At 40.7% G+C, this 20,169-nt stretch overlaps 1 protein-coding gene across 2 annotated transcripts; it reads left to right on the top strand.

The window, feature by feature from the left end:
- The first annotated feature begins 4,678 nt into the window (after positions 1-4,678).
- smarcc2 (SWI/SNF related, matrix associated, actin dependent regulator of chromatin, subfamily c, member 2) lies at positions 4,679-18,523 on the top strand. 2 transcript variants are annotated; one of them, XM_049583377.1, is made up of 26 exons: positions 4,679-4,802; positions 6,172-6,291; positions 6,382-6,467; positions 6,613-6,688; positions 7,267-7,359; positions 7,499-7,568; positions 7,669-7,738; positions 8,777-8,852; positions 10,142-10,386; positions 10,512-10,636; positions 10,760-10,813; positions 11,683-11,720; positions 11,815-11,945; positions 12,359-12,430; positions 12,571-12,684; positions 12,840-12,993; positions 13,113-13,229; positions 13,326-13,388; positions 13,492-13,750; positions 13,905-14,066; positions 14,161-14,222; positions 14,313-14,433; positions 14,519-14,682; positions 14,794-14,928; positions 15,028-15,400; positions 17,163-18,523. In XM_049583377.1, the coding sequence occupies exons 1-26, from the start codon at positions 4,692-4,694 to the stop codon at positions 17,225-17,227; spliced, it is 3,156 nt and encodes a 1,051-aa protein (XP_049439334.1). In that variant the 5' UTR covers positions 4,679-4,691; the 3' UTR covers positions 17,228-18,523. The 2 variants fall into 2 exon arrangements, with proteins under 2 accessions (XP_049439334.1, XP_049439326.1); XM_049583369.1 differs by having other exon boundaries at positions 6,607-6,688.
- Positions 18,524-20,169: the final 1,646 nt, after the last annotated feature.

Genomic DNA, 20,169 nt, shown 5'->3' with positions numbered 1-20,169 from the left:
ATGAATGTGATTTAAGAAAGCAGTTTAGTAAAATACAAATGCTAGTAAGACAGTGTGACTTTGTGGACACTGACACAACCTCTCTGTTGCAGGTTTTGTGAAATGAAGCAATTCCCTTATTAATGAGTCCATCATTAAAGATTTGTCTCGCTGAATTGTAGCTTCGGGAGAAAGTTAAACACAAACACTAATTGGACAAACACTCAGAGAAATGACAGAACTACAGCTGCAGCAGCTTGTTTGAAGGCAGCGATCCCATTATAACACATACCTTTTCACCTGCTGCTGCTTCTACCCTCCGCAGAGCCACCCCGTGAAAATGAAACACTGGCTGAAGGGAGGTCTCACCTCACCAGAATAAAACAAGCAGATGGATCTTTAATTAAAGGTGAGAGGTAATACTATTCTGGATGAGGAAGTTCTTGCTGTACGTGGTGCAAATGAGAGGTTTGGGAGATGTTGGACCGGGGGTTGTTGGTTGGGTTGTATCTCAGCAGTGTGTCCACCCCCACCACCATCACCACCCTCTGAGTCCCAGCACTCCCTCCTCGCAGATTCCAGCGTTAAGTTAATTGGACAGGGAGAGAGGGCTGAGGAGGGAAGCGTTCAGCCCCATTAGCAATCCCCCAGCGGAAGGCTGAGCCGAGAGGATCACAGACTCACAAATAGGAGGATTAAAATAATCAATAGGCTTCACTCTCTCTCCTTCAGCACAGACGGGTGCTCCACACACACACACACACACACACACACACACACACACACACACACATACACACACCCTGTTACACAGATATACACACACACACACGCTCATGAGCAAATACAAACACACAGACAGCCTGAGGAATACTAGTTCAAGGAGCACTACTCTCTTCAGTGTTGTCTCTGGACTTTCACAAATTAGCCTGGGTCATGTTAGACACACACACACACACACACACACACACACACACACACACACACACACACACCTATTCTCTGTTAATGAAGGTTAATTTGAGCCTCTGACTAACAGAGAGCCAGTAAAAAGGTCAGAGACATGAAAGCAGTCTGACGGTTTATATTTTGCTCAGTTATTTCTGTACTCTCATGTCTGCTGAATTTCCACTTTGTATGAGTGTTATACAAAAGTTTTTTTTTCTGGACCATCCCATTACAGGGCTATGGATAACACTACTTGCTGTAGTGCTATGACATTATATCGAGTCTAATTTATGGAATATGATTCCCCACAAATTAGGGACTGCTTGCATTAATGTATTTTTCTATGCATACAAGTTTTTGTCATATAAACCTGACATATATTCACGACATGGGAAATTTTATTTTTTCTGTGATATTACAGGATGTGCTGTAGGATTATAATTTGTTAAGGCGTAGTCATATAATAGCAGATCTGTGACAGAGCATGAATTAGTGGCTTAGGTCTGTCATTTCTTTATTCTGTTGCTTTAATTGGACATTAAAGTACTACACACACACACACACACACACACACATTTTTACTTACATTTATATTAAGATAAGTGCTTTGCATAACCAAGTCAAATGATACCAGTAACACAATTATAAAATATTTGACATAATAACAAATAGTAGACAACATCTTAATCATTGAATTTTGTTGTTCACACAACTTTTCCTGATTTTTTCCAGTATGATGCCTTAAAATGAAGCAGTGCGCAGCTGCAACATGTTGCACATGTCAGCGAATTGAATGCAGTTTTTGTGATTGTTTCATTAGAGTATTTTTGAGGCCTGAATAGGAAACTATCTTCAATCAAATATTTCAGACACAAGTGAGAAAAAACTGTAGATATATTTTGTGTGGCAGACTGGTTTCCTTTTATTCTTTCCCACCCTGTTAATCATTTCATGATCCCAAGATTAAACTTGTGACCCCTTGGAGGATTCCCACTCCCCAGGTTCAGAACAGCTGTCTTCAACAGCGACATGCACACTGACACTGGTGTTATCATCCCTGCTCTTTATACCATGAAACCTTTAAAAATGGCCAATTAAAAAGTGTATTCCTTGCACATTGTATTTATCACTGGGCTACAGAATGAACATTTGTTTCATTTAGCCAGAAATACATAGCAAATGACACCAGAGGTTAAATTGGGATTAAAACCTCCTCTCACTGCCATGCTGCTGTCACACCATGACTCTCCTGAATGAATCGAAATAAAGAGAAAATAATTAGCAAGACATAGTGGACATTCATGAATAACTGAATGTTGAAATTGTGAAATCTATTTGTTAATTGTTAGTAGAATTCACATGAATAATCATCAAATAGATTATTAAAACCACATTTTAGTATGCGCACTCTGGTCCTTTAAATGAATTTTGATGATATGGGTCTTATTTCATTGCCTGCCTTCTTTTTCAAGTGCCTCATCAGCACAGTTACTCAGGTCCTGCTGCAGGAGGTCAGTGAGTCACTTGGAGGTCATTCATCACCAATTTAAAAATCTAATTACATTTTCTTTTACTTTTTTTGCCCACGTTTTACAAGTTAGTGCTATTTTGGTGATTTCAATTTTGTAATCTATTTGAGGCAGTGGCAGTGATTCAGGCACTAAATCATTCTCAGTGAGGAAGCACAAAGAGACAGACTGAGATGTACTGTGTAATGCTCTCCCCATACAGTCATGTCATCATTTGATGTTGGCTAAATTCCCCAGGCCTTGCAGATTAAACTGATAAAGGGGATGCAAAAAAATACGCTCATCAGTTAACACTACACATTTAGTTCTTCACTAGACCATAAAGTGTGCACTGCTTTACATCTCTGTCTATATACCATTATATTATAAGGATTTTCTCACTGGTGTGGTCCCACAAAGCATTTGTTTGGCTCCTAAAGATTAAGTTGCATTGTGTTAACAGGACATACAGTTTGCTGTGGACCTACCTGTTACAACCATGACTCTGACAGGATCTTCCAGGATTAAACTTGACCCATGTGTGAGAAGATATGAAGACATTACATCGACTGGACTATGTCGCCCCTTGTTCTCTGCTAGTGCACATGCAGATAAATAGTGAACATAGCACCTGTCACTCAGTCCCTCACTCTCAACTGATACAAGGTCAACCGTTTGTTAAAAGTGTGAGAAACAAGTCAAGATCTGTTTACCAAAGAAAAGAAAAGAAAAGAAAAGAAAAGAAAAGAAAAGAAAAAGAAGAGGCTGGGGCTATTAGCTGATTTGAATAAATTTATTTAGTTTGTGCCTTCCTGTTTAGCGCGAACACTATGTACCCTCTCCAGGCCTTCTCTGTCCTTACTGTGTTGTAATGATTTTCCATTTGCACTTTACTTGAATTTTTACATTTTCACTACATTTATCCAGATAATATTTTCAGTGTAAAACACATCAGTGTGCATGAAGTTGTAGGTTTGTAGGATTAATTTGATTAATTTGGCTTGAGGCCCTCCGTCAGGAAATTTTGAGCATGAAACACTTAATTTTCTGCAGTCTGGTGAATTTTTATGTAATGCATGCATTTTGCATTTTCTGCATCAATCTATGGTGCGAACATCTTTCATTTTGTCAAAATAAAAGTCCCTGACTACCTTCATGTTTTTATTGGGGGTGGGGGGGACAAATGCACATACTCTAAATAGTAAGGGGATGTGTCCCTTGCACCCCCCCACCCAAAATGTACACCTATGCATAAAGCAGTGAGAATTAGGTGCATCATCTCGACCAGAGGAAGGCAACCTGTGGATCCAGAGCCACGCGCGGCTCTTTAGCCCCTCTCCAGTGGCTCCCTGTGGCTTTGATTAAAAATTCTATGGACATTTTAACATTCTAATTTTCACTTATAATAATTGTAGGCCTTAAGAAAATCCTACATTCTCAAATTTTAAAAATGTGTAGCCTATACACTGATTTTTTTTTTTTTTTTTAACATTCAACACAAGTTTAACATTTCAACAACTAAAATGTTCCATATGTTTACGGCTTCCCGCCTTTTCTCTGAATTACAAACACAAAAAGGTAAAAGTCTCGGAGGAAAACAGGAAATGTAATAGTCGTGGACAGATTTATTTGTTTTCACCACCAACTCTGCAAAGTTAAAGAACCAAATAATTATAAATACCATAGTAGAGTAGCCACCTTGTGGTAAACATATTAATGAATGCTCATTTAGCCCTGTTAGTAATGTTGATATGCTAATTTAGAGTAAACAAGCTGTGTTACCTTCAGGCTCAAATATTTGTTGTGGCCCTAGACAGATTTTTGTCATTTATTTTTGATCAAAAATGTCTCTTTTGATTGTAAAAGTTGCAGACTCCTGTCCTTAACCTTTAAGTATCTAACTATTTACATATTCATACACCAATAATGATGATCCAGTATGACACATGATGAGTGATTTTATTCTTGATACTTGAAGTACATTTTGTTGCTAACACGTTTTTGAATGCAGGAGTCTCATTCATGTATTTTTAGAATTTGGTTTTGTTTTTAAGTAAATAACTTAACACTTCCTCCAGGCCTAGTGCAGCTGCCTCTCTCTCTCACACACACACACATCATGTAGTATTTAATGGTTCTCTGTATGACTGCTCCCTCTGCTGTACACTGCCTGTTATTACAGCTACACAGCAGTTGCAGTACTGGACTCTGGCCGGCGGGCGGCAGGCGACGTCGACTAGTTGTCTGCAGTCAAAGATGGCGGTGCGGAAGAAAGACGGCGGCCCGAATGTAAAATATTTCGAAGCGTCTGATACCGTTTCTCAGTTTGATAATGTCCGCGTCTGGCTGGGAAAGAATTACAAAAAGGTACTGACCGCATGCTTTGTATCCATACACACTAAGCTCACATATTTCACCCTGAAACGTGGGCAGTTACCTATTGGGCAGAGGCAGTGACAAAGAGAGGAGGGAGGGTGCTGCTGAACGTCCAGCTGTTTGATTCACTCGAGCCGGGATACAAAAGGATGCTGAGCCAACAGCTGCAACACATGCAGCCGCGAATGGCGGTGTCCCCAGATGGTATTGTCGCTAACCCGATGCAGAAGCAGCACACAATCAGTCCTGCGGGGAGGATTTTTTGCAAAAGGGGTGACTTTAGCCGGCCGGGCAGCCAGCTAGCTAGCTAGTTAGCTAATCGGCTAACGGTAATGCAGCTCAGATCCAGATGTTGGCTCTGTGGCGCGCCGCGCTGACTGAAGCCCTGGGCCGTCTGGAATAATGCTGAGCCGTGTGCTGCTGTGTAGACCCATTGATTACCCCGAAAAACTGCATTAATTCTTTAAAAAACACGCTAATAATGAAGACTAATAAGCCATATTTACCATTTAACCTCCATATCAGATATTACCAGGCTGAATGATTAACTTACTCTGAATAATAAAGCATACAGCAATTCTCCCTCCACTTTTAGACATATGTGACCACACACAGCACTTAGGGACTGTTCTGTACTTATCAGAGGACGGGGGAGATGGCTGAGTGGTGACTTCGTTTTGTTGCTGTTTTTGACCTTCCCTGAACCTGAGGTTACAGATAGTTTTTCCTAAAGCCTCCCTGACTGACCTGGGGAAAACGGGTGACCCTGCCTCCACCATAAATCAGTTGTTAGATTTTAAAAACGTACCCTTTGATGTGTGAAAGTTGAAATTTAGATACAAAATCCTGTAGTTAAAACAAGCAGTGTTTTTTTGCTCTTGTCATGCATGCTGGTTAGTCAATGCAAACTGTTTATTTTTAGCAAATTGTAAGTGTACATGGATAATGTGATTTTGATGAAATATCACCATTTTAACCCGAGATCTGAATATTATTTTTTTGTTTGATCCACGTAATGTGTTCAAGGATGATGTAAATTTGAAAATCCAAAGATAATTTCTGATTTTACAGTTTCTGGCTACAATAAATGGTGTAGTTGGAGCATTTGGTTGGCATGTTTTATTTAAAAATCTGCGGTAAAATTAATACAAAATACAGCCATTAAAATTTGTATGCTCCTTCTTTAAAGCCAAAATAAAAAACACAAGTCCCTTCCCAGTGCTCAAGAAATTATTTAACATGCCTCCCCCTTTTCGCACCACCTCCTTCGCTCTCATAAATAACAAACAGTCCCTTAAATCAACATGCTGTCGTTTACGTTTATGTGTCTCTGACCATCTCTGTATGGTTGTCCTTTCAGTACATCCAAGCCGAACCCCCCACCAACAAGTCTCTGTCCAGCCTGGTGGTCCAGCTACTCCAGTTCCAGGAGGAGGTGTTCGGTCGACATGTCAGCAACCCACCGCTCACCAAGCTGCCGGTACATCTCCTTTATCTCTGTCATGTGCACGCATGCACATTACGTTACCCCACTAGGGCATTTAGAAACTGTTTTGTCTTGTGTCTGCAGATGAAGTGTTTCCTGGACTTCAAGTCAGGAGGGGCTCTCTGCCACATCCTGGCTGCTGCCTACAAGTTCAAGAGTGACCAAGGATGGTAGGACTTTCTTTCTAGCTGATATACATGTTTGCTAAACGTACAAACTCAAATATTATATTGTGTTATCGTAGTGATCCGAGTTGTTTTTTGGCTATGTTGCTGTTTCATGTGTAACTCCAGTCTAATTTCCTGGTAGGCGCAGGTTTGACTTCCAGAATCCGTCGAGGATGGACCGAAATGTGGAGATGTTCATGACGATCGAGAAGTCCTTAGTGCAGGTGAGTTTGCCTCAGAGCTTTTCTCTATGTATGTTTGCAACACACATTACCTGAACAGCCAGAATGCAGTTATAAATGCTTCAAGCTCTAATTCTGTGAGTGTTTATTTATATTATATTATATTATGTATCAAAGAAAGCCTCTACAACATTCCCACAACATGCCGTAATTACATTTTTTGTTTCTAACAGATCAACAGTGAGCTCCAGCAGGAGACAAATTTCTGTTGTTTGTTTTCTGCCGCAGGCACCAGAGCTAAATGAATGCAAAGAAAACACTCTGTTGGAGAGGTTGCACGTCTCCTATGATTATTACATCATATTTGTGAAGAGGCTCAGAATCAGGCTGCCTGAGCTTTAGATAGAAATAATGAAGGGCACACAGTCATGTGACTTGAACAGTAATCCTACTTAATCAGTCCTGCAGTTACACTACAAGATCATCCAGCTCTCCTCATCTGAATCGCTTGACAACACAGACACACAGAGTTCCTGATTTAACTGAGATTATTAAAAATATAGATTTATAGACATTTTTTCTGCCTATTCACTCATTCACACTACATTTTGTCATTTCAGAACAACTGCCTGAGCAGACCGGTGATCTACCTGAGCTCTGACATAGAGCCAAAACTGCTGGGGAAACTGAAAGACATCATCAAAAGGCATCAGGTGTGTTTTTTGCTCTGTCCTTTTAAGTCTCAGTATTACAGACATAAAACTGGCCTACATGTGAGGCCATTAGTCTGTTTGAAAGACATTGTGCGCTGTAAGCTTAACTCATATTTCCTTGTGACTTTATCTGTTGCAGGGGTCAGTAACTGAGGACAAGGCCTCCAGCTCCCATGTTGTTGTTCCTATTCCCACCAGCTTAGAGGAAGGTAAGGCTTCACACTTTGTGTCTAAGCACAGCTTGTTTTATTGTGAATTCTGCTGCTTGGACTGGCTTTGTGCTGATGTCCTTTTCTCTTCTCTGTCCAGAGGAGTGGGTGCGTCCCGTGATGAAGAGAGATAAGCAAGTGCTGCTCCACTGGGGATATTTTCCTGACAGGTTGGTGCTGAGTTTACAGAGATATCAACACCAACACCAGCATTTTACACCTAACTGTAAACTGTTTCCTCATCATATTGTGGAATTATAACACAGTTCCCTCAGTGTAGAGGGAATCTGCTAATCTTGTTTTACTTTGACTAAACTCTACAAGCTTAAAGGGATAGTGCAGATGTTTTTAAGTGGGATTGTGTGAGGTGCTTATCCACAGACAGTATATAACATACAGTGGCCCCGGTTTGGAGAAGCAGAGTGGAGTGTGACATGGAAGCTAAGCAATCTACTGCTGTGGAGGTGTCAGCAACAAAATGTAATTTAAGCGCCCTAAAAAACAAGTGTCACCTCAGAAAAATCAGTTTAAGTGTACGCTTTATTTAGAATAGTTTCAGTGCTTTACCTTAATGTCAGAGAGCAATGTCCAGCAGGAAGTGAGGGCCTTTTCTCATTCTCTTTAAAGCCAGATTCCATTGAGAAAAACAATGATATAACATACAGGAGCTGCTGGTCTACCACTGCCTTGATCAGTTATTTTATTTATGTAATTTTGTGACTTTGGCATTTTAAAGGGTTCGTTTGGATTCACTTAAGTCACACAATAATACAAACTAACTAAGTGATTGAAGCAGTAGTAGACCAGCAGCTTCCATGTTCAGTGAGCTAAAATTACTGCTTTTGTCAATGGGGTCTGGTGGCTTTAACAAGAGCATAGATGGGGAACTGAAGCTGTCAATGACTTCCTGTCAGAATGGGCTGTCTGACAGAGAGGTAAAGCAGTGAAAATGCTGTAATTATAGCATTCACTTAAACTGACATTGATTTTTTAATATAGTTAAAATACATTTAGTTGCTGACTCCTCCTCAGCAGTACAATGCCAACTGACATCTACTGTATGTAATACACTGACTATGGATAAGTACCCAATACAACCCCACTTCAGAAAATTCAAACTATCCCTTTAAGTTACACATTTGTCTACTTGAGATGTTTTTGCAAGCCCCAACTTGTGATCTCTCTCCTGCTATGACCTTTGACCTTAGTTATGACACCTGGATCCCAGCCAGTGAGATCGAGGCTGCTGTGGAGGATCCTCCCAGCCCAGAAAAGCCCCGAAAGGTATTTCATTTCTACTGACTTATTCTTTGTTTTTTCTCCTTATTGTCTCTCTTTTTGTTTTGTCACCCATTCCCATTTTTTAAAAAAAATCTGTGTCCTTTATTCTTTCTTCTATCTAACATTTTCAACAAATCCATTTTTAATATCTGCTTACATCTCCCCTAGTTTAATTTAACGTATTTCACACTATTCAACTACATCATATATATACAGTGTATGTGTTGTATATGATTGTTCCTGATCTTTATTGAGCCTAAGTGACATTTAGAATGAGTGACATATTTAAATAAATCACATTTACTTTGTTTTGAGTGCATGATGCATGGTTACATTAGATGGGAAATTATAGATGCCTGTGCTCCATTTTATGTGCATGATTTTTGGAAAACGTCTTTACGTGGGCTGTAAGTCTTGAGTCTTTAATGATGGAAGTTAATTTTATGTTTCTCAGCCTCTTCGTCATTACACAAACCTGTCAGGGGACTGTGTACACAGAGATGATAGCTCCCTGGCTTGGCAGCAGCACTCTCACTCTCTGTGCAAAACATCCAAGAATGAGGTGCTGTGGCAAATTGGCACTTGGAGCAACAAAGCTTACTCTGGCACTTGGCTGAACCATAAATTCAAAGCACTGTCGGAAGCTCCTATTGTGTATTCAGAGCATCACTCGCTCAAGGCATTCAGTGCTCACTAGGACATGATAGTAGGAGCAGTGAAGCGTCCAAATGTTTGGAGCTGTATTCACACAAAAATCAGCACACTCAGTTAGGTTGCTATCGAGAACCCTGTTTCTGTTTACCCACAGTGGTTATGTTTTCCCAAGACCACAACTTCAGAGTGACGTAATCAAGATTAATTGCATTTGTCTTCAATTAGCGACTGCTCCCGTAGTGTGCTGGCATACTGTATTTAAATCTTAGAAATGCTTTGACATGAAAAAAAAATTGAAAACTTCCTTTGAAGATTAACAGATTTATTTTCCTTTTAAGCCAGCTTTATTTGCCCAACAGTAGATTTTCAGCCACAAAACCAACATAGGATCCAGAAGACACCCCCACTAATGTTCTTAGCAACATCACCTCTGCCGTGGATCCACATAAAGAATTTTTAATTTAATTTCTAGACATTTGTAAATTGTGGCATGTTGAAACTGACTGTTTGATTGATTTCTAGAAGATGTAGCTAAGAAAATGTGCAACACTGCCTGGTTGAACTGTGGAATAAATTGGTGACATTTCACTCAGGCGTATTTCAGTATTGGTTATACAGCGCATGATCTCTGTTCACAGGTTCATGCCAAGTGGATTTTAGACCTGGACCAGTATAATGAGTGGATGAATGAGGAGGACTATGAAGTGGGAGAGGGCTGCCCTAAAAGGAAAAGGATCTCAGCCAAGACCCTGACAGATGAGGTGACCACGCCTGACGAGCGGAGGGACAAGAAGCCTGGCAGTGCCAAGAAGAGGAAGAGGTCGCCGTCGCCCTCCCCGACCCCTCCGCCTCAGGAGAGCAAGAAGAAGAATACCAAAAAAGGGTCAGTGACTAGACGTCTTTATGCAACGATGTCACACTCATTTGCTTTTAAAGAATGAAGAACGAGCTGTGTCAGAGACATTGTGCAGTATCGTTAAATAACGTCCATTTTGTGTGTGTGGACAGGCCAACGACCCCGTACACCAAGTCTAAACGGGGCCAAAGGGAGGAGGAACAGGAGGATCTTAGTAAAGACTTGGATGAAGCGTCACCTGTTCCAGCATCTGAAGAGGGAAACCCACCTAAGACAAGTACACATTTGTTTAGAATATACAAAAAATAAGCATATATGACCATTAAAGATAAACTCAGTTGTCACCTTCAAGACTTTAAAGTAGTCTGTTACTGGCTGACATCATACTGCCTCTTTGCAGATAACACCAAGAAGGACTCTGATTCAACTCCAGTCAAGGGAGGAACAGATATGGGTGAGCAGAAAGTTTTTATGTGTTGCCTCCAACATGGCCACTAGTCCCCACTTTCACAAGAAAATGGGCCCTTTTTTAAACAGGTGGTCTCTTTGAGATCGGAATTTCTTTTTCAAGAGAGACCTGTACACAAAAATAACACATGCACACACCTGCACACAATATTGTGATTTAAAGTACATGTGTACAATGTTTTAAAAAGTTCAGTGGGAATAAGAGAATAACTTATATGTTTTTGGAGCTCATTCTGTAACTAATGTTAAGATGTCTCTCTGTATTCAAATGCAGTCAGAGAGCAGAGGTAACCAGGCAGTTTTTGCAGTAAAGCTTTATAAATAAACAACATGCAATTGTGTTTGTTAAGGAGAACCACCCCAACTTTTCATATCAGAAGCAACGGTGAGTGACAGATGTATTACCCGTGGCTTTAAGGTGGAGGGAGAATCATACATATAGACAATATCACCATAATTAAGACGTAAATGTAGACTGCACAATGGTCTTTCGATGAGCAGAAGAGAAACATGATCTGTGCTGATGCATGTAAATAATGGGGAATCAAGAGTCATCTTCTCTGACTTGTTAGTAATATCAGGTTTGGGTCATTAATTTATTACTTTATGATTGTTGGTTCTGTTTGTTATTTTTTTATATAAAAGCACATTGTTTTTCACATGACTGTTGTCTCTCCCAACATGGAGGAAAAGTACACCTTCCAAAGTGTGAATAAATTCTCTACTCATCCTGGTTGTTAATCTGTCAGCACTTAATTTTGTATTCAGTGTGTTCTCACTGAAAACTAATTTTCTGACAGTGTTACCTGCTCTTCTATTTTATATTCACTTCCTGTTGTTTTGTGATTTGAGCAGATGAGCAAGAGGATGAGTCCATGGAAACAACAGGCAAGGTAAGGCAGTTTGTAAGAGTGCAAGAAAACATGGGGACAGTGAGGACAGTAAACATGTGTATCTTCATGAGTGCGTGTACTCGTGTTTAAACAGGAGGAGGAGGAAGGCTCTCCGAGCGTGAAGGGTGAACCAGTGAAAAGCTCGGACCTTCACGAGGACAACGTGACCGAGCAGACTCATCACATTATCATTCCGAGCTATGCTGCCTGGTTCGACTACAACAGGTAGGGAACTGAATTTACAGATGTCTGCCATATATTTATAGATTCAGACACTTGAAAAGTACGAAAAGACTGAGACCATGGGGGTGAAATCTAGAGCTAAACGATTGGAGTAATTTTGCCGATTCCAGCTTCTTAAATGTGAATATTGATGTTTTTTTATTTACTCTATGACAATAAACTCAATGTCTTTGGGTTGTGGACAAAATAAGACATTTGGGGATGTCATGTTGGGCTTTGGAAACACTGACTGACTTTTTCTACCATTTTAAATCATTTGGTATGAATTTAGTTGAGATGAAAACCAGTAGTCTCAGCCTTAGAGAGCATGAGACGTGACTCAAAAAGCCCAAAGTGAGTCATTCAGATGAATTTCAGCTGTGAGTATTCACAAAGTCGTAATTGTTTCCCCCCAGTGTTCATGCCATCGAGCGCAGAGCCCTGCCCGAGTTTTTCAATGGGAAAAACAAATCCAAAACACCAGAGATGTGAGTATTTGATCTGCACACAAAACAATATCAGTTTTTTTTTTTATTACACTGACACAAATGTAAAAAGTAAATACACCTGGTACAACATCAGATCTTAGTTGAAGTATCTCACTTTTCTTTGCATCTTCTTCTTTCAGTTACCTGGCGTACAGGAACTTCATGATCGACACCTACCGGCTCAACCCTCAGGAGTATCTGACGTCCACCGCCTGTCGCAGGAACCTGGCAGGAGACGTGTGTGCAATCATGAGGTAGGTGGAGACTACATTTAAATTTTTCTACTCAATCCATAGTTTAACTGCCAGATTTTTGCCAATACACAACACTTATTATCTACGCAGTCACTTTCCTTATTCCAGCTGCTGTCAGTGTAGTCTACACCATGCTTCTTCTTCTTCTACTGCAGAGTCCACGCCTTCCTGGAGCAGTGGGGCCTGATTAACTACCAGGTGGACTCCGAGAGCAGACCCACACCCATGGGTCCCCCACCGACCTCTCACTTCCACGTCCTAGCAGACACTCCCTCCAGTCTGGTGCCCCTGCAGCCCAAGACGGCCCAGGTGAACATACACTCAAACACACACACACACACACACACACACACACACACACACACACACACATCCACACACATTCTAGGTTATTTTCAATGTGTCCACCTGTCACTGTGTATCTGCAGACCCCTGCCACCCAGCAGATGATGTCCTTCCCAGATAAAGTGAAGGAGAAACCAGCAGATCTGCAAAACTTTGGGCTGCGGACTGACATGTACAGCAAGAAGACTGGCTCTACAAAGGTACAAGTCTAAGAGGATGCATGACAGAATGATGCTTTTGCTGTGATTTACATTGACATGACATATTAACAAAGTGTTGGTGATATTTGTGCACAGAGCAAGAGTACAGCGAGCTCTATGAGGGAGTGGACAGAACAAGAAACACTACTACTACTTGAGGTACAAATTATTTTTAATATCAGTTGATCAGATAATTCCTGTTGTAAATGTGAAAATAAGAATGTAGAAATGCAGATGTAAATGTTGCCCTCACTTCCATCAGGGGTTGGAGATGTACAAGGACGACTGGAACAAGGTTTCAGAACATGTGGGCAGCCGTACGCAGGATGAGTGCATCCTGCACTTCCTGCGGCTGCCCATTGAAGACCCTTACTTGGAGGACCACTCTTCATCTTTGGGACCACTGGCCTACCAGCCGGTACCTTTCAGCCAGGCAGGAAACCCCGTCATGAGCACGGTGGCCTTCCTCGCCTCTGTCGTCGACCCACGAGTGGCCTCAGCTGCGGCCAAATCTGCTCTGGGTGAGAAGGAACTTATTTTGACTTGAATAATTAAATGTTTTAATCATAAATTTGAATTGAAATCCTTCTGGTCATTATTAATCACTGATTAGTCATCCCCAAATCTGTATTTTGCTTTACATCAATAACCTTGATCTTTGTTTGCTCCTCTCAGAGGAGTTTTCTCGTATGAAGGAAGAGGTTCCTGCAGCGCTTGTCGAGGCTCATGTACGGCGGGTGGAGGAGGCAGCGAGGGTCAGTGGCCGACAGGACCCACTGTATGGCCTGGAGGGTAGTGGCATCGCAGGCACTGGCCTGGAGGAGGGAGAGAGACCTGGTAGGATGGACACACACATAGCGTGCATAATAACAACAAAAAAAACCTTCAGACTTTGGACAGAAAAAGATAAAGTGACTTGTCTTCTCTCCAGATGAAAGCAGTGATGAAAGCAAGAGTGACAGCCAATCAGGCGAAGAGAAGAGGGAAGCCAAGGTATGACGTATGTTCAACATAATATAATGTTTCTGATTTGCGAGTGATTTGCTGCAAAGCTCATTGTACTGTGTTTGCTTTCCTGTACAGGACAGCAAAGATGGAGCGACCGAGGAAGAGGAGAAGCAGACAGAGAATGGGAAGAAGGAAGAAGAAAGAGGAAGAGACCAAGAAGGAGAGAGGGATGCAGACAAAACAGAGTCCGAGATGGGTACGAAAATGCACCTCAGTCAGATACAGGAAATACAGTGTTGTTGCCACAGGTGAAAAAAAATGAACCTTTTCTTTTCTCGCAGGCGACGGGGAGAAGGAGAAGGATGGAAAAGAGGGAACAGAGGAAGGACAAAGAGAAGCAGAGAGTGAAGGAGAGAGGAAGGCGAAGGTGGAGCGGGATGTGGGAGAGGGAAATCTGGCCACTGCTGCTGCGTCTGCGCTCGCCGCTGCTGCTGTTAAAGCCAAGGTAAAGTTAAATATCACCAGGTCTCGACTCGCTGTACCCTTCATCACCTTTTTTTTTTTTTTTTTTTTTACATTTTCTCTAATCTAAGTTTCTCCTTCACTTCCTGCGTAGCACCTGGCTGCAGTGGAAGAGAGGAAGATCAAATCTCTTGTTGCTCTGCTGGTGGAGACCCAAATGAAGAAGCTGGAGATTAAACTGCGACACTTTGAAGAACTGGAAACCATCATGGACAGAGAGAGGGAGGCTGTGAGTGAAGGATTCTGGGATGTGTAGTATATGAAGACAGTAGTCAACCTAACTGCAGTACAATACCTTTAACTTTTTATTTTGTGTGTGTGTGTGTAGTTGGAGTACCAGCGTCAGCAGCTGCTGGCTGACCGTCAGTCCTTCCACATGGAGCAGTTGAAATACGCCGAGATGAGGGCCCGCCAGCAGCACTTCCAGCAGATCCAGCACCAGCAGCACAGCCAGGCCGGGGGCCCTCATGCCAACCAGGCCGCCTCAGCCCCGCCGCCCCAGGGCCCGACTGCAAGTCAACAAGCTCCCAGCACACCAGCGCCACAGCCGGCCCCCAGCCCCGCGCCCCCAGCCTCAGCTTCTGCCCCAGCCCCTGAGTCCCAACCTTCTCAGGGCGCTCACACCTCGCCGCCCTGCCCTCCAGGCGCCACCCCAGCAGCCCACTCCAGCTCCAGCTCCAGCACTACTCCTGTACTCCATGGTGAGCTCTAATTTAAAGCTTTAATAGGCTTTAATAGACTGTCTGATGAATGTTGTAGACAACCAAATAAGCAGATAGACAGTGTGCTTCTTACTGCAGGTACATAATTCTCAGGCTTTCCTAATGAACAATGATTTTTTTTGACAGCCATTATAAAACAGCTCAAGTCACTACCTTAATAATTAGCAAATGAGAGGTGAATATCTCATATGTGCTTTCCAAGGTTTCATGATAGTTGTGAAATGTACACAGTGCTGCAACTTTATATGCAATTACATATTAATGAAAAGATACAAGTGAAGACCAATATTCCAGTTTATGTTGATAGAAAGCAGAAATTAGTTTCAGTGCAGGATCAGAGTTTTTATAATTAACTAACTAACTAACACTAAACTAAAAACTAAAAATAGGTGTGAAAACGCATTTAAGTGAATGGAATAAAAATGAAAAACTAGACTTAAGAGAAAAAAACAAATTGAAATGATATTGTTTTCTTACAAAACTCAATAAAATAAAATGAAAATATACAGGAAATGTCTTTAGTTTTAGTCTTTGCCATTTTGTTTAAATTTACCAACACAGTGAGCATGACGAGGCATTGGTGCATACGTCTATTTAGACTGTGAGTCAACTGCCTTCACAGTGTTTATGTTGTAACACCTATTCTGGACTTCTTAAATCTTGCCCATGACAGATATTCCTCATATCATAGAAAAAAATAGAAGAAAATTAATCAAATTAATCAAACTAATAAAAAATAAACTAAAACTGCACATTTTTAAACAATAAAAATTTAGCTGAACTATAAAAATGCTATGCAACACTGCAATATTTGCAGTTATTTTCATTCTCAGTTAATCTATTAGTTATTTTTGAAGTTACAAATGTATCAGAAAATGGTGAAATATCCCAAACTGGCATCTATAAAAAGCTTGTTTTATCTATATCTTCAAGGTACAGGGATATAAAAATGAGGAAAAGTGGGAAAACCTCAAATATGAGAAGCTTGAATGAGAAAATTTGCTTTAGAAATGACTTAATCGTTTAAGGCACTGGTTGCCAACTGGTCCAGCCACAGAGCTTTTATTTTGAAGTGCTGGTCCGGCCACTGGGTCCAGATTTGTCCATTGTCATTAGTTTGAGGTCCACACAGATTAAAATATGTAGCGTCAAACTTGACCATGTTGTTGAGCTAGTTTGCTGTCTCTGTTAAGTAGCTGTCTGTTATTCACTCACGCTTCAGCAGGAAACGGCACTTCAAAATAAAAGCTCTGTGTTGGACATTCACTGTACTTACAAATAAAGTGTGTTTTTCACAAACTTGTCACCCTTGTGAGTCACATGCGGTCCATTCAGAATGGACCCGTGACCCACTTTTGGACCGTGACACACCAGTTGGGAACTACTAGTAAGACATTATCAGAATGGTTGATTCATTTTCTGACAGTCAACAAATTTAGTTTAATCAACTTTAGCGGAGTTTTTTTAATACATGTCATACATTAATTACATATATTTGTCTGCTGTTTTTTTCTTTCCATTATCAAATAATTAAAGGAATATTATGTGGGTGGGTGCCCCTTAGTCCCATGTAAGAGACGAAATTCTTGAGGATATTATGAGCTTTATTTGAACTATTTGTCCTGTTAACAGAAATTTTACTTGAGCACCCAAAGCAAGGAGAACATTTTATAGAGATGTGTCAAGAAGTTGTTAATATAATGTGAACACAGTTGTGTTTCCTTGTCCCCCCCCCCCACAGAGCCCAACGCCCCTCTTCCCGGGGACACACTCCACCCCTCAGCTCCAGTCCCACCTCCACAGTGAGAGAAAATTACATTGCCTGAGAATCCGAATGACTCTGACCACTCTGAATCCTGCCTGTATCATCTGAAATGAAGAAGTCATAAACCGAAGGAAGAGAACTCATTTTACATGTTCAGCTCTTTTTGTTTGTTTGTTTGTTTTTTCCAACAGGACAATTGACGCGAGAAAGAAATAATGATTACGTCTAAATCAAACCAGCTCTACTCTGACTGTTGAAAAAAGAAGTCCCTTTTAAATTGAATCTGCCTATGAAGAAAAATGTTCCTCCAAACAGAAGCTGTTCATCCTGCGTGCGGTCGATCAGATTGCAACATCTCACTTCATAGTTTTCAGCTAAACACCAGAGACGTGGTGAACTGAGAGGGTCTCACCAACATGCTGCCGCTCGACGAGAAGAAGAGAAAAGACTCATCTTGTGTTTTTAGTGTTTCGGAAATTGTTGCATATATTGGCTGCAGCAGTTTGTCACAGCTCATGGAGTCTTGTGCTTCACAGTCTCTCCAGAGTCCCCCCCTCGTACTGTAGGTACTAATTAAAATATATGTAAGACAAAATGCACTTTTGACATGTTTCCCAAGGTCTCATCAAAAGACTTGAAGCATCCATGAAATTGAACTTTAGCACTTATATATCGACCTTTTGTTGTCTTAAATGCTTTTTCACGCTGAAGGTTTTGGAAACTTGATTGGGAATGTTACTTTTTTCCTTTATTTTTATTTGTATTACATGGACAAACGGTCACTCTACAGGGTCTGGCCTGAAGGTCACATGTCTAAAACGAACATCTCTCTCTGGAGAAATGTCTGTAATGAATGAAAACAAATCAGAAGCCGGTTTGAAATTAAGTTGGTTTGGATGCAGTTTGAGACAATGTACTGTAAACTGGATTTCCTGTTACAAACACACCCTCGTGTTGCCCTGTAATGATAATATTTGAAAGTACTGACAGCATGAGATCCTGAAAAGACCTCTCTTTTATTATTTCTCAATAATGTCCCTCCTTTCGACAGCACTTAGAGGAAAAACATGTCGGCAAGGAGCTTCATGTTTTTCACATCTGGATGAACTCAGAGCATCCAGGTTGTAGTTTTTGTGAGGAATGTAGTTTTATCTGAAAGTCTGGGAATAATAATTCTATCAGCGACCGCTTAAGTGTTTTATTCATAATATGACTTTGTGTTGATTGCTAAACCAAAATGTTTTTATAGTCATGTTTATCTCACATTTATTCAGTGAGTTTTATTGTGGTTGCTTGGGAAGTGAAAAGGATTTTTTTTTTTTTTTTTTTTTTTTTTTAAGCAGCTTGTTTTTTCGCTGGTGCATTTCAAGTTACACGTGGAAGAAATGTGAATGCTGTCAAAAAAAAACAAGGGAGCTCGCACCTTAAACAGCTGACAATGGAGAATTGTGTCCTTAATATCTGCAACAATATCCTCACTTTTTATCCTATCGATTTTTATATTTTTTACTGTCCGTTTTTTCCATCTTCTTTCTTTGATATGTCGACATTGTACCTGTATATTATTACCTTTGTAGCCTATATTTACCCTCTCCACTGTTGTGTATGGATCAGGCAGGTCTGCCGGGCCTGTCTTGAGATGTGACTGTGCGCATGTGTGTATGTGAACGCATGCCATTAAGATCTGTAAACCACATTACCGTTCAGTTTTATTTCCAGTGCCATTTGTCGTGTGTCACAGAGTTCGACAAAACGCAAAAAAAATAACATGCTTCGTTCCGCACACGACACATCACGTCAGTGTCATGAAATATAGTCCAGTCAGATGGTGAAACTTTACAGTTGATGTCCGTCAAGCCAGTATTGCAGACCTCACCACAGCCGTGAGCATAAATGGACTTCTTTTATCTGTGTTATAACTACATTGTGTGGATTTTGTGGTATGAAATAAGTGTATGTTAAGTTTCTGTATGTTTTTCACTATGCTGAAGGTAGCAGCAATTGCATTGATTATTATACAGTAGAAATCAATTTTTCCTCCGTAAATCATCACATTCGTGCTGACAGTTACTCTGGCAGTTTGTATTAAAAGAAAGAAGGCAAAGCAAAAGAGGTTCAGGTTTTAATTACAAAATGTTGGGGAAAAAATAAAGATGTGAAGAGGAAGTCGCTGTGTGGTGTGTTTTTTGTCTGTAACCTCACAGACTCTTTATCTATTTATTTTACCTTTATTTTCCCAGGAAGTCCCATTGAGATTGAAAGTCTCTTTTACAAGAGAGACCTTGCCAAGGTAGCAGCCAATCAAAACATATTAAAATGGAACAAATACAACAAAAATCCACAATAAAACAACAACTTTTCAGACATACTGGCCTCTCAAGAAAAACAAGCATATGTCTCTGTCATATGTCTATGATGCCCTTAAATTCATCAATGGATGTAAGTGTTTCTAATTTTAGATCTTTTTGAAGATTGTTCCATGTCCAAGGTGCAGAGTAGGAGAAGGAACTTTTCCTCAGATCTGTTAAAACCTGGGGTTCATTAAAAATCAACCACCTAGAGGAGCGTAGCTGGTAACTACCAGAGCTGACACACAGAAGGGAGCAGAGGGAGGCTGGAAGTTAACACAGATAAGCCCACATATAAGGAGGTAAATGTACAAGTTAATAAACTACTTTGCAGGTTAATCAGGATGCTGAAGAAGAGAATTAATGATGTATCACACAACTGATGTTGATATGAAATCTCTCCATTGGCAACCAACTGTAGACTTCAAGACTCTTTTTTTTGCTAATAAATGTTTACAGACAACAGGCCTTAATCCACAGAGGACATGTTTGACATGTCACAGCAGGAAAAACAGATAAATAAGTTAATGATTGAGTTGATGGCCCTTGTGTGAATGCTGGCTCACTGTCACACAGTCTAACGAAGCTCATGACTGAATCAAAGTCCTGTAGGTGCTCAGAATCATGCAAAGTTC

This window comes from Epinephelus fuscoguttatus, linkage group LG1 (genome assembly GCF_011397635.1).
Source record: "Epinephelus fuscoguttatus linkage group LG1, E.fuscoguttatus.final_Chr_v1".
Taxonomy (NCBI): Eukaryota; Metazoa; Chordata; class Actinopteri; order Perciformes; family Serranidae; genus Epinephelus; species Epinephelus fuscoguttatus.
The sequence above is the reverse complement of the archived record's forward strand: the minus strand, read 5'-3'. Positions and strand labels throughout refer to the sequence as shown.